We start from the raw sequence: 21,810 nt of genomic DNA, 5'->3' as shown, positions 1-21,810 counted from the left end.
GAAATGTCTAACTTAGTAGACAATAATGTAATCCATTTTAAATATATTCAATTGAAAAATCAACAAACAAAAAACAAACAACCACAGAGTGTTTAAGGCTCAAGTGCAGCGCAACACTAATATGTTTCCCCAACTCACTTCCTAGCAATCAGCCTTAAGGACTTTTTAGAAGCCATTTTTTGCTGAAATGTGACACAACCTCATCATAACCTCCTTTGATTTGTACTCTACATATTTAGGGCTGGTTTCACAAAACCTGATTAGCAGTAATCTTGGACTACCCAATGTTATTGTAGGTAAGGTAGTCCAACATTAGTGCTAATCAGGGCCTGTGGAACCAGTCGCTAAAGCCCTTGTTATCGCTCAGTGGTTTACCTTTGCCCTCAGTCTCTGCAGCACATGTAGGTAGAATTTGAAGAAGAAGCTGAGGGTCAGTGTCTTCTTGAACTTGACCATTCCACCATGCGCAGAGGCCTGCAGGGGGATTTCATCCAGGAGCACCCGACACGCCTCCGTCAGCAGCTCCTCGTTCCAGGGCCTGCCAGGGAAAAAAGAGGGCGCTGAGTCCGGAGCCTCCCTCTGTGTACACACAAGCACCAGACAGGGGCCAAACTGGAAACATAATGAAGGCCCTTAAAAATACAACAATGTAGTCCATGAGTGGCTTATCCAGTTAAACCACTGCCGCAGGGAATGCAGGATGAGTCATACAGGTTGAACTGCGACGGTTCATGTCCAGGCAGTGTAAAGCCGCAGAACTTTGCTAGGGATTCCGAAGGGGGTTTCACATTGGCTCTGGCGTTCCCAGGGGTGGGGATGGGAAACTGGCAGAGACTTATTCTCCTCATCACGCAAAAGCGAACCCTACTGGCCAGACACTAAACGCACTCAGAGTGGATAAGAAGCAGGGCTGGTCTCTGATCTCCGGGATCGGTAGCCCACCTGCCTCTGTTCTGGATTGCTCAGCGTAAAAGTGATGCCAGGTATTTCAATAGCTGTGGATAATTGACCATTCCCCAGTGAGCCCCTGTCTCTTGTCCCCTCTGGGAAGGTGTGCTAGATTTGTCTGAGGCCTCTTACCTTCCCACCAGCTCCTGGCACAAGTGTTTAGTCCGGACCATGGTGGGACCCACACCTCCAAAGAAGATCCGGATATCATCTACCACATTTGTGCCCTCTTTGAAGACTACCTTCATTCCCGAGTTCACAATGGAAAAGGCAAACTCCCGGCGCTGGGCCTGTCGGAATGCAGACATGAACTCCCACTGGAGAGAGATAAGCAGGGGAGCTGATTGGAGCATTGTGATCCCATTCTACTGGTTTTAGGGCTGGTAAGGATGGTAATGGATTTCAAAACCTTGGTTAGCACTACTTTAACTACATTATACAATTGCATATTTCTATGTAGGCTTCTATGATTTCAAATGTTTGCTGTGTTTTTTCTTTAACTTTGGTAACTTTATGAAAAACATATTTAAACATACAGTTTCCATATTTAAACATAATAAAAGTCAATATATATCAGCATATTGCGATTACAAAATATATTGTACGATTATCTGTATATTTAACCGTATATTTCTCTCTGAGTCATAATCACAAAACTTTACAAATAGAAAACAGTTGACATGTGTGCTAGTAGCCTCGTTAACACAGGAGCTTGCTGAGTGAACCTACCTGTCTGGAGTTAGGAATGTGTACAGACAGCAGCACTTCATCGGGTCTGATGGCAGTCTTTTCAAACTCAGTAAAGAACTCCTCATTTAAATTGATCTCCCTCAGGCCACCTGGAAAGAGAAATGGATTTTAGATGTACCACACTCCTACATGAAACAGAAACTAGACCCACTGCATATACAGACAGAGCAAAACACTGGTAGTGGCAGAGAATGATAGAAACACTGCCTTTTAAACAATATTATGAAGCTTCATCTTTTTGTGTTGAAAATGATCATGTATTCAGGTAAAGATAATTTGGTCATTTGAAAAGTGTACCAAATAAATCTAAGCAGCAATTCAATAAAACCCTGTGGCAAGCCACTTTACTGTCTACATATACTGACAAGGGACACAAATATTTTATTGTTTCATAACATACCAACACCACAACCGGAGAAAGCACCTTACGAGAGGAAAATGTGTAAGAGTCACGTCTGAGACTGCTCCTCTTGAAACACCTGTCATGAATACGGAATCACCTGCCAACCTGGCACCTGCCAAGTTAACTTCTGTTTGTTATTTGTAATAGCTATATATTTGTGTTCCGTACACCTGTCACTGTAAGTGTATACAGTGCCTATAGAAAGTCTACTCCCCCTTTCAAAATGTTCAACTTTTTTTACCTTATAGCCTGGAATTAAAATGCATTATATCATTATATGTATATATCTATATATATATAATATATATATATATCTAATATATATATATATATATATATATATATAGGATGGGGTGTCCTGAAGGTTCACCAAGTGAAAAAAAATATAAGAAATTGTAGACATTAAATTTTTAATTAATTTTAAATTTTAATTTAACTAACAAAACTATTCACAGGTGTAGCGAACATTAACGTTAAGATTTAATTCGAGTCACATTTGTTAACCGGAAGTTAAAGTGTGTGGTTAAATTGTAGAGGTGAACAGGTTACAGGACTAAGTGTACTAAAAGTCTATTAGGTCGTCAGGGGGCAGTTCCTGTAGGTTCCCTCTGGTGGGTAGTGCATTAAAAAGCAAAGACTCAACCATGAGCACCAAGGTGCTTTCAAAAGAACTCTGGGACAAAGTTGTTGAAAAGCACAGATCAGGAGATATCCCTTGGAACATGGTCAAGACAATTATTAAGAAGTGGAAGGTGTATGGCACCACCAAGACTCTGCCCAGATCAGGCTGTCCCTCCAAACTGGATGACCGAGCAAGAAGGAGACTGATCAAAGAGGCTACCAACAGGCCAATGGCAACTTTACAAGAGCTACAGGCTTTTATGGCGAAGACTGGGCAAAGTGTGCATGTGACCACAATATCCCAAGCACGCCACAAATCTGGCCTGTATGGTAGGGTGAATCCCATTTGAAGTATGCAAATAAACACTCCGCAGATTCTGTAGCCATGTGGCAAAAAATGTTGTGGTCTGACGAAACTAAAATGGAACTTTTTGGCCTAAATGCAAAGCATTATGTTTGGTGCAAACCCAACACAGCGCATCACCCCACCACAAAGAACACCACCCCTACTGTAAAGCATGGTGGTGGAAGCATCATGTTATGGGGATGTTTCTTATCGGCAGGGACTGGAGCACTTGTCAAGATAGCAGGGAAAATGAATGTAGCAAAGTACAGGGAAGTTCTTGAGGAAAACCTGCTGCCCCTCTGCAAGAAAGTTGAAACTCGGACCAAAGTTCACCTTTCAGCATGACAAAGACCCAAAGCACACAGCCAAAGCTACACTGGAGTGGTTAAGGAACAAAAAGGTAAATGTCCTTGAGTGGACCAGTCAGAGCCCCGACCTAAATCCAATCAAAAATTTGTGGCATGAATATTGCTGTCCATCAACATTCCCCAAGGAACTTGACAAAGCTTGAACAGTTTTGTAAAGAAGAATGGTCAAATAATGCCAAATCTAGGTGTGCAAAGTTGGTAGAGACCTATCCCAACAGACTCACAGCTGTAATTGCTGCCAAAGGTGCTTCCACCAAGTATCAACTCAGGGCGGTGGAGACTTATCCAATTATGGTCTTTCAGTTTTATATTTTTAGTATATATATTTTTTCTCAATAAAAACTTTTTTCACCCTTAACAGTGTGGAGTATGGGGTGTAGATAACTGGGAAACAATCCTCATTTTAAATGCATGAAACTCTGAGGCACTGACACAACAAAATGTGAAAAAAGTCCAAGGGGGTGTAGACTTTCTATAGGCACTGTATGTACCATGTATATATAAAGGTGTACTACCACACTAGAGCCTTACAGCCCTATGCTTTACTACACTTCATTTTAAATGGAACAGCGTTCAATGGTTAAAAAAATGGATAACGCCTGCCTGGTAATAAATTGGTAAAACAAAAGATTGTTTCGCAGATTGGTTTGGCAGGTCGATATTCCAATAAGGCATGTGTCAGTGTAAGCTTCGCGCTTATTGGCTTATTGTATGTTCAGTGTTGTCCCACCCACGAAGCTGGCTTTGTCGTCGTTTGTGACGCGCTGAAGAGAGAGGGCGTTGGTTGGTTCGTCCGAGCATGAAACTGCAGCGCTGTGTTCGCCATTTTGCCATTCGCTGCAGCACTGCTTACTAGACGCTACGGCTCTACGATTGAGCCATAATGGCGTTAGTTTCATATCCTGCTCTGAGGAACGTGTGGATTTCAGTGTTTAGGGAAGTACTAGTTGTGTTTTTGTTTTTGGAGGGTCGGTGATGATGTCGATTTCAGTGTACAACGGCTGATAATATTTCATATTGTAAAATGTATTTATTTTATTTATTACGTACTGTTTTTTTTTGTTTAGTTTTTTCAACAAAGCAGTTGTTTTCGGATATGAAGCTGAAGTCTTGACAACGCTCCAGGTCATTTATCTCGAAGTAGCTTGTTTAAAAAAAACCACTGACATACCACGTAGTAAAAGAAGAACGCAGCCCAACACACAGAACGACAGGTAAGGATAATATTAAAATATTAGTGGCTTACATACTACATATGGTCCAGGTTGAATTATCGTGAGGTTTCGCCACTTGCCCCTTAAAACTTAGAGATACGGTCAGGGGTATTCAGGAAAGCGAATTGGTTGGATGGAAAACGTGATCGATCAACCTGTATTAGCTTAATGTTGTAACGCTATTAGTTTTATTATCGTCCTCACTGCTCACCTTATGAAAACTCCTAGCTCCTAACTGAAAAAATTATAATTCTGTTTACACACCCTTATTCAGGTGCAACACTGTATCCTTGATTCCAGTTAGTGCTAGTGACAGTTGTCCTTCGCAATACAAATCTACTCATACAGAAGCGAACGTGCTTTGTGAGCGGTTTATTTTCCTATACCGCTTCAAAAATGTAAACATATGAAAGAATAAAAGTACCGGTAACTTTTTAATTAGGAATTTAGTGCAAGTTTATGTGTTTGTTTAAGTTTAAATATTTACGTTAACGTTAGGTACCAAAAGTTATGAGCGAACAAGTGAAAAAAAAAAAAAGTTTTAGTAAAACAATAATAAAGCAGTAAAATTATATAGAGTCCTACATGTGTTAATGCTGGTCGTCCTGTTTGTTCAGTAACTTGTTCAAAGTGTGTTCATAAAGTTTATTCAAAACCTCCTGGCTTTGTTAGAGAAGAGAGCACAGTTGCATGTGTTGTTCTTGTGATATACTGTACTGTAATAAAGTTGCTGTGTAAGTAATCATTCTGCATCCAGTTGTTCGATTTCTACAATTTGTCATTCAAACCAGATACTAGTTGATATTGCTGTTAGGGTTTCTGCTGTCACCAAACACTATTCTCGGTTTATTTATGTATTTGCTATACTAAATTTAAATATAGTTTGAACGACAACATTTAAGGTCCTTTACCAGAGAATAGGGACCTCATATTGACCGATCGTATTTCTGTTTAATTTCCTTAGCATTTAATCTTTAGGATTTAAAGGCCTTTAAACATTTAAACTTTCACATATCCTAAGAAATCCTCCATCACTAATTTGCAAATTACTGCAACATGTATTTGTGTATAAGACAATTGCAAAAAGACATAGGCACTGTACACACACACAAAAAAAAAAAAATGCAACTTATAAATATCTTTTTTCATGGCATAGGTGATTATGATCTCTTTGATTCAGCAGAGTATCTGAAGATGGAATCGGTCCAGGTCACCAAGTCGGTCCCTCTATTGAATGGTGTGCATATTAAAGAGGAGATGCCTGAACTGGAGCCTGACAGGTTTGCGAAGGACATCAGCGAGCTGGGGTCTGTTATCATCAAGGAGGAGGAGGAGGAGCCTGTCAAGATTGAGCCCGGTCACCTCAACGATTCAGCAAGACCCAGCAAGTCGCAAGGCTCGCATTTCTGCACTGAATGTGGGAAGAATTTCAACCGATACGAAAACCTGAAAACGCACCTGAGAATTCACACCGGGGAGAAGCCGTATCAGTGTGCGGAGTGTGGGAGAAGCTTCAATCAACTCCCCCACCTGAGAGCACACCAGCGAACCCACACAGGAGAGAGGCCGTATGGCTGCAGCGCCTGTGGGAAGAGCTTTAATCAGCTGGAGAGCCTAAAGACTCACAAGCGCACACACACAGGGGAGAAGCCTTTCCACTGCGCGGAATGTGGCAAGAGCTTCATCCGGCAGGAAAGCCTCAAGACCCACCGTAGGACCCACACCGGAGAGACGCCGTACCCCTGCCCGGACTGTGGGAAGAGTTTCAGCCAGCTGCCGCACCTGAAAGCACACAAGCGAATCCACACAGGAGAGAAACCCTACCTCTGCACGGAATGTGGGAAGAGCTTCAACCAGCTGGAAAGCCTCAAGAAGCACCAGAGAATCCACACTGGAGAAAGGCCATATCGCTGCCCTGACTGCAGCAAGAGCTTCAACCGGCTTGAAAACCTCAGAACGCACCAGCGCATTCACACTGGCGAGACACCCTACTGCTGCTCTAAGTGCGGGAAAAGCTTCCGCCACTCCAACTCCCTGAAGATACACCAGCAAACCCACGAGAGAGCCGCCCTGCATCGCTGCACAGACTGCGGGGAGAATTTCAGGCAGTTACCAGCCCTGCAGGCCCACCAAAGGAGTCACGCACAAGAGACTCCTCAGTGAGGGCAAAGTCAGCATTGAAAAAATATATAAAAAACTGTTGAACTCAAACCTCTGAATCTTCTACTGTTGAAGGACAAACTTTTTCTGCATCTCTCTGGGCCATGTTCCAGGGAGTTGTGATTGATTCTGTTAATGTGTACAGTAAGAAAATAAGCCTATTTAATTGTAAGGGTGTATTTGAATTGTGATACTGTGGATGTTGTGTACTGTTACCTTGCAGCCTGTTAATCTCTTATTGGCAGTCACCCTTGAAACGAGGAGTTAGCATCCCATGCATCGGTCTTACCTGTGTTGATCATTTGAAACTCGGTCATTCCATGTCAGATCAGCTGGTCATGTTCATCTCAGGTATAGATTCATGAAGAGGTGCCATTCAGCATTACCACTTTCAACACTAAGTACAGAAAGGCTACTCCAGGATATTTAATTAAATAGTTTTGGAGTCTTGTAGTGAAAATAAATGCAACACTTTATATGTGAAAAATTGGGGGGGGGTCAATTAAAAATAAAAACTGTGAAAAGTCTTCATTAGATAAGTATCACCCCCTTTGCTATGCCACTCCTAAATAAGCTCAGGTGCAACCAAGTACCTTCAGAATTCACACAGTAAGTTAAATGGAGTCCATCTGTGTGCAATAAAAATGGTTCACATGATTTCAGATTAAATACACCTGTCTTTGTAAGGTCCCACAGTTACGTAGTGCTTTCAAAGCAAAGATACTACCAGGAGCTTTCAAAACAACTCTGGGATAAAGTTGTGGAAAGGCACAGATCAGGGGAGTGGTATAAAAAGATTTCAAAGGCACTGACTATCCCTTGGAGCACAGTCAAGTCGACCATTAAGAAGTGGAAGGTATATGGCACCACCCAGAGTCCGCTTAGAGCAGGCCGTACTCCCAAACTGAGCAGCCGGGTAAGAAGGGCATTGGTCAGAGAAGCCACCCAGAGGCCAATGACAACTCTGAAAGACCTACAGCGTTCCATGGCTGAGATAGGAGAAACTGTCCATGTGTCAACAATAGCTGAGCTACTCCACAAATCTGGCCAGTATGGAAGAGTGGCAAGAAGGAAGCCGTTTGTGAAAAAAGCCCATGTAAAATCCTGTTTGGAATTTGCAAAAAGGCATGCTGGAGATTCTGAAAATATGTGGCAAAAGATTCTGTGGTCCGATGAAACAAAAATTGAACTATTTGGCCTAAATGCAAAGCGTTATGTCTGGCGCAAACCCAAAACAACACATCACCCAGGTAACACCATCCCTACTGTGAAGCGTTGTCGCAAGTGACGCTGAATCAGCTGGGCTGGTCAGTAAAAAATTGAATCCTTTTGTATGGAGAATCTCAGTAGCTAAGGCTCATGATTCATCAACTGATTCAGATTCAGTTGTAGTGAGTTTGCCCACTGATGATGTGAGGCAGAACAGTAATTGGATACCAGAAAATATGAAAAACAGTGAGTTTTGGACCCCTACTGTATTGTGGATGAATGGCATCCCTTCTAAAGTGTCTCTATGTGAGCAGAAAGAAATGTATAGTAACAATGTGTACAGATCCAGAACTATTGTACATGGTGCAGAAGTAACCCTGACACACAAATTAAAACATAATCCTCTTGTTAATTGTGCATGTAATATGTGCCAAAGCAAGTCATCAGTGACTGGGCTCAGACTTCATGTCCGGCATGCAGTCATTTGGATAAACACTGTAGAATCTTGTTTGAATGCAGTGATTCTGTAGGTGTTTCTTTCTCTCATTTAAATGTAAACCCAAAAAGATATTAAGAGAATTTAAAATGAAATGTATTAATGCAATAATATGTGTTATAATCTTTTGTAGTGTTTGTATAATCTTTAGTTTGGAAAATTATGTAAATGTGTAATCAAATGTAATGTTTAATGCTGCTCTAATCAATAATTGTGAAAATCATGCATTCTTTGGGTATAAAATGATGCCGTAAGAAACTGGTATAATTTGATACATCGCCAGCTTTTGGGCAATGGCCAGTTTTTAGGCGGTTTCTTATCAAGATGGGCTTGATTCCCAGAATTGAATGCTAAGTTTCTGCAGCATCCTTTTTAGCCTAAGAAAATGCTGTTAAATGTTAAAATAAGGTTTAATATGCTTGCTTTTTACTATAAACTATTAGTGCGTGTAAGACCATATGCTTAACACTGCCTGTTATGATAAAATGTATAAAACTGTTTCTCATCAGGAAAAGTTTACATTTAAACAGCTATGGGGTTTCTCTTAGTTCATCTCTTCTATTCCTATATTGAGAAGTTGGGGAATGGGGAAGATGAATGGAATGAAATACCTGATGTGCTTACTATGATATTGAAATATAAAAAAGTAATTTTAAGAAAAAGAATAGAAGATGGGTTTTAAGAAAGTAAAAACTTTATAACTTGCTGTGAGCCTGTCTTAGTCGTGCCAGAAAGTGAAGGGATAGTTGGCATGAAGAGCGGAGTTCTCTTATCAAACAGCGTCAAGGTTAGAGTGTCTTCTCACCATAGAAAAATTGGAAAAAACCTTGATTATCGCTGGAAATTGGAAAGCTAAGTGCACAGCTAGCGAACCGGTTTTAGCTGGTTTGTGTGCCGCTGAAAAAAAATAGGAGGTCGTCTGCAGTTCAGCTGAGTTCGTGCTGTTAGGAAACTCATAGGACAGAGACATTACAATCTTAACTCTATATTACAAAAACATAAGATGGAAGTTGCCTATAATATCTATTAAGCACACGCCTGTAAAGAGAGAAGGAAAACTAATTTGAAGAATAGAATGGCTTGAGGGAGTATATACGCAGACATTAATACATATAATCAATATAATCATAACTAATAGTGTTGTATATATTTCAAACAACACTCATATATTCAAAACAATATTATTCTCTTTGTCTGCACATATAAAATAAAGGAACAGTAAGGGTCCTGTGGGGACAATAAGGGTCCAGTGAACTTTGTTTCACCTAACTTTTTAGATAAAGGAGGGGTCGAGAAATGAGCGGGTGAGATCATGATCGGATGTGTAGACCAGGTGTCATATCTTGAAAAATTGCTGACACAAGGCTCTAAATTATTAGGCTGTTGTGTGCCAAAGAGATAAGAATTGGACTTGATAAAGATTCTCCATGTATTCCTATGGAGACGAATCCTATAAAAACTCACACTTTTCGCAAAGGGGCACCACAATCAAGACTCAGCTTGGCAGAGTGATGTGGTCCATCATTTGCAGATCCCCACAAGACAATTCTGATTACTTTGTTCACGCTACTTTTCCTTACAGTGGGAGGTAAGCATATTACTAACATTATTATATCTTACATGTATTGGTTGTATTGCTATAAGGTTTTGAAACTATGTTTTGGTTTTAAGAGAGTGTTACATTGAATGAAACTGAAATATAGAAGTGGGTGCTTGTAGACCGTGTGTATTGGAATTTGGTGGTCTGATCAACCTACCTTTCCAATATTAAAAGCATTTTAATAAAGCGAAAGAGCATTGCTCTGATTCGTAAAACTTAAAATGAATGGGTCTTGAATGTCTTTCTTTCCTATTAAATAAAGGTTATATGGACATACTTACAGCTCGTCCAGTGCTCGAACATAAACCACTAGGAGTTTATAACATCTCTGTCCTCCTAACGTCTCCCCTGAGTTAAGAGTGTGTGCAGAGTAAATAGAAAATAAATAAGACCGAATAAAAAGAGTACGTGAAAATCTGCGAAACGCAGCAGAAGTGACAGCGTGGTGGTGGCAGCATCATGCTATGGGGATGCTTTTCATCGGCAGGGACTGGAAAGTTTGTCAGGGTAGAGGGCAAAATTGATGGAGCTAAATACAGGCAAATCTTTGAGGAAAACCTGCTTCAGTCTGCAGAAGACCTAAGACTGGGACGGAGATTCACTTTTCACCCCAAGCACACAGCCAAAGGGACACTGGAGTGGCTTAAAAACAAGAACGTGAATGCCCTAGAGTGACCAAGTCAAAGCCCAGACTTGAATCCGGTTGAGAATCTGTGGCAAGACTTGAAGTGCTGTCCACCAACGATCCCCATCCAGCTTCACAGAGCTTGAACAATTTTGCCAAGAAAATGGGTGAATATTGCACAATCCAGATGTGCAAACCTGGTAGAGACTTACCCCAAAAGACTCACAGCTGTAATTGCTGCCAAAAGGGGTTGTACCAAGTATTGACTGGGGGGGGGGGGGGGAATACTTATTTAACCAAGACATTTCAGTTTATTTTTATTTTTCATTAACTGTTGTTTCACAATAAAAATTCTCTTGCCTCTTGCCTCAAAATGTTGATCAGGTTGTGTAAATCAAAGGAAAAAAAATCTAATTTAAATGCATCAAAATTTCAGGTTGTAACACAACAAACTGAAAATGTCCAAGGGGGATGAATACTTAGTATAGGCACTTTACCTTTCAGTAGCTGTCACAAACACAGTTTTACGTTTATCTATTAAGAACAGAAGAATACATAATCAAGACTAAACAAGTTCTGGATAATATCCCGATTGATGTGATCTGGTTCCAGCCCCACTCCTTACCTTTCGAAGCGAGGGTGAGAGTGCAGCCCCCAGCTGACAGGATGCTGCTGAGGTCATATTTGGGATTTGCACTCAAGATGTTTCCCCCCAGTGTCTGTGAACGAGCACACAGAACATGAGGCACTGACATAATTAATTAAATGTATTAGCTTGCATCCACATTAACACTCCTGTAATGTATTTTAGTGTTGTTTTGGGCCTACTGATCCTATGATGCATTTTGTGTTGCCACAGTTCACATTCATCAGTGCCATTTCCATTTCCATCATTAATAGGACTGTGTTATTGTATCCCAGTTTTTCAGATTGGTTGACAAAGTACTTGCAGGAATGTTAAAATATGCAGATTTCTTTTTCTTGTACAGTGGTGCATCAGCCACTGCTTTCCACACTGTCACCATCATGATGACAAAAGAGGTGGCATTGAAAGCAGTGGCTGATGCACCACTGTACAAGAAAAATAAATCTGCATATTTTAACATTCCTGCAAGTACTTTGTCAATCAATCTGAAAAACCGGGATACAATAATTCAGGCCTATTAATGGCAAACTGTGGATGCAAGTCATCAGTGTTTCTGATTTGCTCATTGCCCTGATGTTGAGTGCGCTGTGCTTTGTGGTTTAAATGCCAGTGATCAGAATGGGATATGCAGATTTTAAGTGCAGTTAATTTACAATGTATGCATTTTAAAATTCACTTCAACTGTATTTTCAATACAAAGCACAGTAATTTTAAATGTATAATACTTGTCATTGTTCTGTAATTGAAATTTAAAAACTGACAGGATGCATCTGACTTAGAATCCTTTTTTTTTTTTTTTTTTTTTGCTGGTCCCTTGAAATTCATATTAATGAGAATTGACTGTATTACATATATCAAATTAATGCATGTTTGACTTATATAGAATTAATATATTTGTACTTATGGAAATACTATATATATCTATATATAGATATATATATATATATATATATATATATATATATATATATATATATATATATATATATATATATATATATATATATATATATATATATATGACCCTGTATGTATATGTTAGTAAATTGTGTGTTTTTTTTTCCCTTGATATTGATATTTATTAAATGTATAATTTAGAATTATCTGGAAAACAAAACTACAATTTGTACCATATAGTAATATCATACGACAGTAAAATAAACCTGGTTGCCCATCAAATTAGTTAAACACTCTTCAGTACAGTGGAACGGAACTTTTGTTCTTTCATAACAGAATAATTTTTTTAAATTAATTGGCGATACACAAATTAATTTCAGCTGTCGTGTCAGTGGCGGATTGGTTAAAAAATAAATTTGTAGTGGTGAAAAGTGGTTCTGCATAAAGACAAGGGCCTGTATTTAGGGGATCTAAATGACTAATGAACCTCCTATTCAAACTTATCCATGGTTTAGCATTAACACCATTGCAGCAGTCAGAGTTTTAAATGCAGTGATGGTGTTAAGGCTCTCCATTGACGTTCTTAATGCTGATGTTAATAAATCAATTGAACAGTATTCCAGAAGTGTCAGGCGGTGGTCTTACGGCCATATTGCGGATCTGTTTCCCTGCAAGGCAGCTCAGTGTCTGCAGCAGCGCTCGGTAAACCTCCGCCTTCTCCTCTGACAGCTCGGACACGACACGCTTCAGCTCGTCCTTCATCACAGACAGGCTGCACCCCGCGCCAAACGAGATCCCTCAAGAAACCATATAGTTCAGTATAAACATGCTTGTCTCAGCTATTTGTGACTGATCAATAAAGCAGCTGTTTCCTCATTATACATTAGAGCAATGTCATGGTGCAACACAATCCTTATACAAGTTTACTACTGTATTTTTGCACTGCATTTTTCCCATGCTTTTCCCATTATTATAATACTAATTTACTCTGGTTTACCCTGGCTTGCCATGCTTCATTGGTCTTTACAATGCTTAGCTATATTTAACCATGCTTTCAATATGCTACGTTACAGTTGTCTGTACTTATACTATGAGAAACTTTTATAAGAATAGAAAAGGGTCCCTTCCTGTCATTTTTTAAATCTTGCATGAGTTTATTAACTGCTGCACACTTGCACAACTGTCAGTTATTAGATGAAAGTTAAAAATATATTTGCCGGAAACAAACAGAAATATATACCAGATTGTTCTGCATGCAGACCAGAATCGATTTCTAAATTACTTATTTAAATTACTATTAGCACAGGCTTTAAAGATGAACTATACATATTAAAATAAATTAATGTGTTTTTATCCTTGGAATTTCCAAAGATTTGATTAAATAATAAGCAGCATCAAATGTCACATTATGTGATCTTCTTTTACATTTCCCTATTTGATGTTTGCAAGCTCTCGGATGCGCCAATATTAAGTTCCTTACCATCCTCCAAGATCTTCACAACACTCAGCTCCACAATCCCTGTGGGGGCGATGATCAGAGGGTGGGACACTCCTTTCAGCTTCATATTCGGCCCTATTGGAAACACATAGTAAAGGATTTCAAATGGAAGACAAGGTAAAATGTACAGGTCATGTGTAGGGTGTATCCAATTTAAACCATGTTGCCTCATTTATTTTCTGAAAAGAGATATTTTTGCTGTGTTAATCAAACATGAACAATTAACCAAATGGAAGGCAAATCTGCAGATATTATAACATAAAATGATATACTTCTTGAGACAATACCCCCCAAACCTGATATATTATTATTAACAATTATGTATATGAATTGCATTTATTCCAGTCTTAATACACCTTTGCTTTCTTGTTTTCTTTTATTGAACATGGTTAAACTGGGCATTTTGTTTTCCATGAAGTGACAGCAAGTAAAAAGTGAAACTGAATTCCCAAACACACCATCCTTTCTTTATTTTATCTCCAACTGCATCCATTTTGTCCTGCTAAGAGCTGAATTTACTGTTTTAGACCCTTAATAAAATGTGCATTGATCAGTTTCCATCTGTACCATTCTACTGTATATAACTGTTAAACTAATCAACAGCTTGTGATTCAAACATGATCTATTAACATGGTCAGCCTTGATTGTCCTTGCTTACCCATTGCCACACCATGCTTGGTATAAGGTACCACAGCCAAACCATGTTCAGCTCACTCACACTGTCATTGTCAGACCATGGAGTTTCAGAACAGAGTCATGTATCACAATCAATGGTACAATGGTTTCCTGCATGTCTGGGTTAGCAGTGTTTCAATGTATTTGGTGAACTCACCCACCTACAGTGGTGTTCCCGATAACCAAGGGTGCGTTGGGGTGCTGTGCCTTCAGCTCCAGAAGCTCAGCCAGACTCCCTGGAGAAATCCAGCGGAGCCTCTCCCCCTGGAACACCAGCCTGCTACTCCCCTGCTGGCGCGCCAGCAGCTACACACAGGGACACAGTGAACGCAGTCAACACAGCTCAGCCATCACCGTGCTTTCCACAGCCTACATCTTTTGCAATCCCTTCTAACATGATATAAATTATTTAACAAGAGCATTGTACCATTTGTATCTAATTAGTGTCTGATAAATGAAGCAAACGCTTTCACACTGTACATGGGATATCGGCAGTGTCCGTCCTTTAATTTGTAACCTCTTAGTGCTACACCCTGATATTTCTAGTTATGTAAGCTCTCTACTCAGTTGCAAATTAATTACTAGATGAAAATTAAAGTTAAAAAAGTATTTTGCATTTTAAAAAACCTATGACTATGTTTGACTTCAGACAGAATCAAATTGTATATCATTTTTTGTCATTAACATTTTTGCAATATTTTGTAACATAACAGAAGTCATTAAACTGGTGAAGTGTAACAGATTGCATAGGTATTTTATTGATCTATTGAATATCACCAGTGGGATTAATACAGCTTTAGATTCGCAAATGTTCAGATCATTCAGTAGATATGGCACACAGTCATCTGTCTTACCATCAGCTCAGGAGGGAAAATTAGGTCTTGTGTGGGATCCAGTGGTAAGAAATCATCCATCTTGAACAATTCGCTAGAGATCTGTCAAAGAGGATCAGAGAACTTGACAAAGCAGTTTTATTACATCATCTTGCTATATAATCACACAAATAGGAGCTGATGCCTATTTTTAAATGCAGTTACTGCTTTAGTTTCATAGCACATAATCCCATGTGCCCCCAAGCAACCCCACCACTGAGATTAGGTCAAATACAAGAAATGTTTATATGAATTCCTGCACTAGAACCCCAGCATGGTCACTTGTGATAGTAACAGTGATAAACACAAGGGCATATCGTAAAATGGAACTCATAGAATTTACACTTTTTCCGTTCTGTTCAAGTCTTTTCTAAAATAGCCTTGCATACAAGTCCAGGTCCTCATACCAGCCCATGTACTTATTATGTGAGCACATGCTCCTATTTGCACTGCTGTACTGCACCCTTAACCTGGTCATTATACAATTATTATTGGGAAATATAGAACATTATACACAATTACCATAAGAACATAAGAAAGTTTACAAACGAAAGGAGGTCATTCGGCCCATCTTGCTCGTTTGGTTGTTAGTAGCTTATTGATCCCAGAATCTCATCGAGCAGCTTCTTGAAGAATCCCAGGGTGTCAGGTTCAACAATATTACTGGGGAGTTGATTCCAGACCCTCACCATTCTCTGTGTAAAAAAGTGCCCCTATTTTCTGTTCTGAATGCCCCTTTGTCTAATCTCCATTTGTGACCCCTGGTCATTGTTTCTTTTTTCAGTTTGAAAAAGTCCCTTGGGTCAACATTGTCATTACCTTTTAGAATTTTGAATGCTTGAATTAGGTCGCCACATAGTCTTCTTTGTTCAAGACTGAATAGTTTCAATTCTTTTAGCCTGTCTGCATATGACATGCCTTTTAAACCCGAAAGAATTCTGGTCGCTCTTCTTTGCACTCTTTCTAGAGCAGCAATATCCTTTTTGTAGCGAGGTGACCAGAAATGAACACAATATTCAAGATGAGGTCTTACTAGTGCATTGTACAGTTTTAACATTACTTCCCTTGATTTAAATTCAACACTTTTCATAATCAACAAAGAGTCAACAAAATCTCCTAGTCTTTTTCATAGATTCCTTCTCCAATTTCAGTATCTCCCATATAATATTTATAATGCACATTTTTATTTCCTGCGTGCAGTACCTTGCACTTTTCTCTATTAAATGTCATTTACTATGTGTCTGCCCAGTTCTGAATCTTGTCTAGATCATTTTAAATGACCTTTGCTCCTGCAACAGTGTTTGCCACTCTTCTTATTTTTGTGTTGTCTGCGAATTTAACAAGTTTGCTAACTATACCAGAATCTAAATCATTAATGAACATTAGGAATAGCAGAGGACCTAATACTGATCCCTGTGGTACTCCACTGGTTACCACACTCCACTCTGAGGTTTCTCCTCTAATCAGTACTTTCTGTTTTCTACATGTTAACCACTCCCTAATCCATGTACATGTGTTTCCTTGAATCCTTACTGCAACTTCAGTTCCTATTGCCTTGGTGTGTACTTTTAACAACCAGTGTACACTGCTGGTAATGCATTGCAGTCCCATTCTACCCTATCAGTAACTGGCAGTGTGCTACTACATCAAGACAGCATCCCATGTCCATTGTGCTGCCATTGCTGGTAATGCTGTGATCTGCTACTGGTTCTGCTAGTATCTGTGTAAATTTCCTGCTCTGTCTTCTGGTCCGGGTTTCTGTTCCAAAATAAATCTCTAAGTAAGACCTACCTCATTGTCCTCCTGTTTCAGCTCAGGCTCTTGATCCAAACAGCATTTCTTGGTGTCATTTCCATTCTGACAGCACTTTGAAGTCTGGAGAACAAAACATGCACCAAATTAGGAAACCCTGGAAACACTAGCAGCAGGTGTGACACAGACAATGGTATCAACAGACGGCAATCTCTGTTTATGAAAACCTGCCCCAGAAAATGGTTTGATTCAGAAGTTATTTCTATGCTCTCCATAAGCACAGTCTGGGTTTCATTGGCTCCCTCAACTCCAACGCTGATGCTGACTGGTTATCTCTCAGAGGGGGGTATTTGCTGACCACTAGGGGTCGCTGTACACTACACAATACTTACTCCACAGAAGGTCTTAAAGCCATCTATGATGGGCCTGTATCCTGTACAGCGACACAGGTTACCTAAAAAGAACAAAGATAAAAAAAAATCCCATTGGTCATTAGTGTTCCCCCTTGAATTTTCACGATGCTTATCTCACATTCTGTTATATAGGATACTGAACTCATCAAAGTAATATAGTTGTATTATAGCCTTCATTAGTAGGATCCACAGTTTGGTTTAAACCTGGGCCTGCATTACTTTACCCCAGCCTGTTGAATTATGACAGTAACACTGATGAAGACTAAGGCACTTTACAGAGCATTAAAAAAGGACCAAGAGGACCAAGTACGCAGAAAGAGTACACGGAACTGCAAACGCAAGTCAAAAAGGAAGTTAGAAAGGCCAAGAGAGAAATAGAAATGAACATTGCTAAGGGAGCTAAAACCAATTCCAAAATGTTTTTCCAATATTACAACAGCAAGCGAACATTCAAAGAGGAGATTAAATGTTTAAGAGATACAAATGGAAAAATCGTAGATGAAGAAAAAAAATAGCAAATATATTATATATATTTGCTATTTATATATTAAAGTTTTTACAAATGAAGATACATCCAGTTCCTATCCAGTTTTAAATAACTTTAGCATAACTGAGGCAGAAGTGTTAAAGGGACTAGGAGCTCTTAAAATAAACAAATCCTCTGGGCCGGATGAGATCCTCCCAGTAGTACTCAAAGAAATGAAAGAAGTAATTTACAAACCGCTAACCAAGATCATGCAGCAGTCTCTTGACACAGGGGTGGTACCGACAGACTGGAAAATTGCAAACGTAATACCGATCCACAAAAAGGGAAACAAAACTGAACCAGGTAACTACAGACCAGTAAGCCTGACTTCTATTATATGCAAACTTATGGAAACTATAATAAGATCCAAAATGGAAAATTACCTATATGGTAACAGGGTCCTGGGAGACAGTCAACATGGTTTTAGGAAAGGGAGATTGTGTCTAACTAACTTGCTTGATTTTTTTGAGGATGCAACATTGATAATGGATAATTGCAAAGCATATGACATGGTTTATTTAGATTTCCAGAAAGCTTTTGACAAAGTCCCGCACAAAAGATTAATTCTCAAACTGAACGCAGTTGGGATTCAAGGAAACACATGTACATGGATTAGGGAGTGGTTAACATGTAGAAAACAGAAAGTACTGATTAGCGGAAAAACCTCAGAATGGAGTGTGGTAACCAGTGGTGTACCACAGGGATCAATATTAGGTCCTCTGCTATTCCTAATCTACATTAATGATTTTGACTCTGGTATAGTAAGCAAACTTGTTAAATTTGCAGACGACACAAAAGTAGGAGGAGTGGCAAACACTGTTGCAGCAGTAAAGGTCATTCAAAATGATCTAGACAAGATTCAGAACTGGGCAGACACATGGCAAATGACATTTAATAGAGAAAAGTGTAAGGTACTGCACGCAGGAAATAAAAATGTACATTATAAATATCATATGGGAGATACTGAAATTGGAGAAGGAATCTATGAAAAAGACCTAGGAGTTTTTGTTGACTCAGAAATGTCTTCATCTAGACAATGTGGGGAAGCTATAAAAAAGGCTAACAAGATGCTCGGATACATTGTGAAAAGTGTTGAATTTAAATCAAGGGAAGTAATGTTAAAACTGTACAATGCACTAGTAAGACCTCATCTTGAATATTGTGTGCAGTTCTGGTCACCTCGCTATAAAAAAGATATTGCTGCTCTAGAAAGAGTGCAAAGAAGAGCGACCAGAATTATTCCGGGCTTAAAAGGCATGTCATATGCAGACAGGCTAAAAGAATTGAATCTGTTCAGTCTTGAACAAAGAAGACTACGTGGCGACCTAATTCAAGCATTCAAAATTCTAAAAGGTATTGACAGTGTCGACCCAAGGGACTTTTTCAGCCTGAAAAAAGAAACAAGGACCAGGGGTCACAAATGGAGTTTAGACAAAGGGGCATTCAGAACAGAAAATAGGAGGCACTTTTTTACACAGAGAATTGTGAGGGTCTGGAATCAACTCCCCAGTAATGTTGTTGAAGCTGACACCCTGGGATCCTTCAAGAAGCTGCTTGATGAGATTTTGGGATCAATAAGCTACTAACAACCAAACGAGCAAGATGGGCCGAATGGCCTCCTCTCGTTTGTAAACTTTCTTATGTTCTTAAGACTACATTTAGACATAGTTATTAGCTTTCTAATATTCATTTTCATCTGTTTTCTACAACAAAAGTCTTGCATACAAACCCATCTCACTTTTAAGTCCACTCCCATTACATCTACCGGTTGCCCTGGCACTCTTTTAACATTTATTAAGAGCCTTGAATGAGCTGCTTTAGAGACCCGGGGTACCTGTGAGAGCCTCCCTGATATCCTCGATGGAGGGTTCTGGAATGTTCCTCAGCAGGGTGTACATGGACATCACCATGCCAGGGGTGCAGAAACCACACTGCGACCCATGAGCCTTCGCAATGCGCTCCTTTTAAAGAGAGACAGGGAAAGGGAAACACACACACACAGTGTCAAACATAAGTTCCACGCACCCACTACACATTCAGCAAGAGAGAGAAAGGGAAACACACACACACAGTCACTCAGCAAGAACTGCACAATGTGAAATATAAGGCTACGGCACCACACTACATTTAGCAACAACTTCACATAGGAGACAGAGAGAGGAAAACACACACATTCACAAGCATGAAGTCAGCGCACCCCATTATACAGATTCAACAAGAACTGCAAACACGCAACAGTAACAGGGATGGAAATAAGACTCCTGTTACAAACAGTTTCACCCATTCCAGGCTTTAATGCAAGTTTGATTAGCCACAGTGTAGAGGTTACAAGCTCATGTGTGTTTTATTAAACCAGGAATGGATCAAACTGCTATGCAGTGGAAGTCTTACGTCTATCCTTGTTACTGTTGCATGATTGCAGTTTCATTGAGCAAAACTAAACTTCTAGTTAAACACTTTGACAAGGGCTCTTTTCAGTGTTAATAAAACAGGCATGATCTGCAAAAGACATAGTGGTGCTTTGTTTCATTTTTTGTAGATAGCTTTCCTTTTTTTATGCCAATGTTGCTTTGGTAAAGCTGTGTCCACTGTATTATGTGTTTTTTAATATTACGTAAGCAATGGGGTATCCACATGAGAAGTTCGAATCAGGTAATCTTTAGGCAACATAAGTAACATGAAAATTACTTATGTGTGAGGAATAGAGTTTATTATCAAAAGCGCTGGACTTATGCAACGTCCAATACCAAAACAATATAAAAATATCACAATACTGGAAAACACACTAAATGGATACCAACAATTTCTCAATTTATTTCTTAATTTTAACCCGTTGTATGAATGTTTGGGTCAGTTAAAATGCAAAAGCAAAAACAGTCCAATCCAGGCATTTTCCCATTTCTCTCTCTTTCAGAATGCGTTTTGTTTTTCTCACCTGCACGGGGTGGAGCTTGGTCTTGGTGCTCCCTACCCCTTCCACAGTCGTCACGGCAGCGCCATGCAGTGAAACGATGGGCAGCAGACAGGCATTGACAGAGAAATGACTAACGGGCTGAGTTCAGGAAACATGACATTGGTGATGATGATGAGGATTACTTTAATGAGCTGAAATACTTCAGGTGTGGTACAGACACCCTTTGTGGAACACTTACTATTTTATATGAAAATAAAGATTATTATTATTATTATTATTATTATTATTATTATTATTATTATTATTATTATTATTAAAACCTGGAATGGGTGAAACTACTATGCAGTAGGAGTCTTATTTCTATGCCTATTACATAATTTTGAACGTATTTACTGTATTCCACTGTATTATTTGTAAACGCAGGTTCCAATAGGATTGAATTGCAATGGCATGAATCTACATGGGGTCTGATGCAGCAGAAGGATACAGGACCCTGCTTTGGAGGGTGTCGTATCGGGAGATCATCACAGTGCATGCTCCGCAGCCTCCCCCTCCACACCCATACTTCACCCCTGTGAGCCGAACTGCAAAACAGGGGTCCGAGTCACACACAGCAGATATTATAACAGAAGACTATCTACGTCCTGAGACAATATCCCCTGACACTGATTATCATCATTACATTTATTATTTTATTGATTTGGCCCTTTCCATTACTTGAAATGTTGTTTGATTACAACTCCAATGGCATGGTTTACATTTTTAAATATTCGTTTTATGTCAGAAACCAGCCACGCATTTCTATTATTGCAAAGACATTTTTATGTACCTTTTTGAAAGTTAGGCATGGGAATTGTGTTTATTACAGTTTTAATAC

General features: G+C 39.4%; 2 protein-coding genes across 4 annotated transcripts in view; one reads left to right on the top strand and one right to left on the bottom strand.

Moving 5' to 3' along the window:
- Positions 1-21,810, bottom strand: part of aox5 (aldehyde oxidase 5) — a 43,554-nt gene that overhangs the window by 14,253 nt on the left and 7,491 nt on the right. The window contains exons 3-15 of the mRNA XM_041263587.1: positions 21,421-21,517; positions 20,955-21,063; positions 19,854-19,980; positions 17,473-17,534; positions 17,120-17,203; positions 15,311-15,391; positions 14,618-14,762; positions 13,764-13,856; positions 12,929-13,080; positions 11,366-11,459; positions 1,678-1,787; positions 1,081-1,265; positions 376-538 (exon numbers count right to left, since the gene is read on the bottom strand). Coding sequence (XP_041119521.1) covers positions 376-538; positions 1,081-1,265; positions 1,678-1,787; positions 11,366-11,459; positions 12,929-13,080; positions 13,764-13,856; positions 14,618-14,762; positions 15,311-15,391; positions 17,120-17,203; positions 17,473-17,534; positions 19,854-19,980; positions 20,955-21,063; positions 21,421-21,517 — 1,502 coding nt within the window. The remainder of the gene's footprint in view (positions 1-375; positions 539-1,080; positions 1,266-1,677; positions 1,788-11,365; positions 11,460-12,928; positions 13,081-13,763; positions 13,857-14,617; positions 14,763-15,310; positions 15,392-17,119; positions 17,204-17,472; positions 17,535-19,853; positions 19,981-20,954; positions 21,064-21,420; positions 21,518-21,810) is intronic.
- On the top strand, positions 4,293-7,305 carry LOC121322950 (gastrula zinc finger protein XlCGF7.1-like). 3 transcript variants are annotated; one of them, XM_041263599.1, is made up of 2 exons: positions 4,293-4,650; positions 5,834-7,305. In XM_041263599.1, the coding sequence occupies exon 2, from the start codon at positions 5,845-5,847 to the stop codon at positions 6,811-6,813; it is 969 nt and encodes a 322-aa protein (XP_041119533.1). In that variant the 5' UTR covers positions 4,293-4,650; positions 5,834-5,844; the 3' UTR covers positions 6,814-7,305. The 3 variants fall into 3 exon arrangements, with proteins under 3 accessions (XP_041119533.1, XP_041119532.1, XP_041119534.1); XM_041263598.1 differs by having other exon boundaries at positions 5,831-7,305; XM_041263600.1 differs by having other exon boundaries at positions 5,807-7,305.

Source organism: Polyodon spathula, chromosome 11 (assembly GCF_017654505.1).
Source record: "Polyodon spathula isolate WHYD16114869_AA chromosome 11, ASM1765450v1, whole genome shotgun sequence".
NCBI classification, from domain to species: domain Eukaryota; kingdom Metazoa; phylum Chordata; class Actinopteri; order Acipenseriformes; family Polyodontidae; genus Polyodon; species Polyodon spathula.
This window is presented reverse-complemented; position numbering and strand designations above follow the sequence as displayed.

Bases quoted from the DNA above. Each gene is read 5' to 3' on its own strand.
- LOC121322950 (XM_041263599.1), top strand. From the start codon at position 5,845: ATGGAATCGGTCCAGGTCACCAAGTCGGTCCCTCTATTGAATGGTGTG.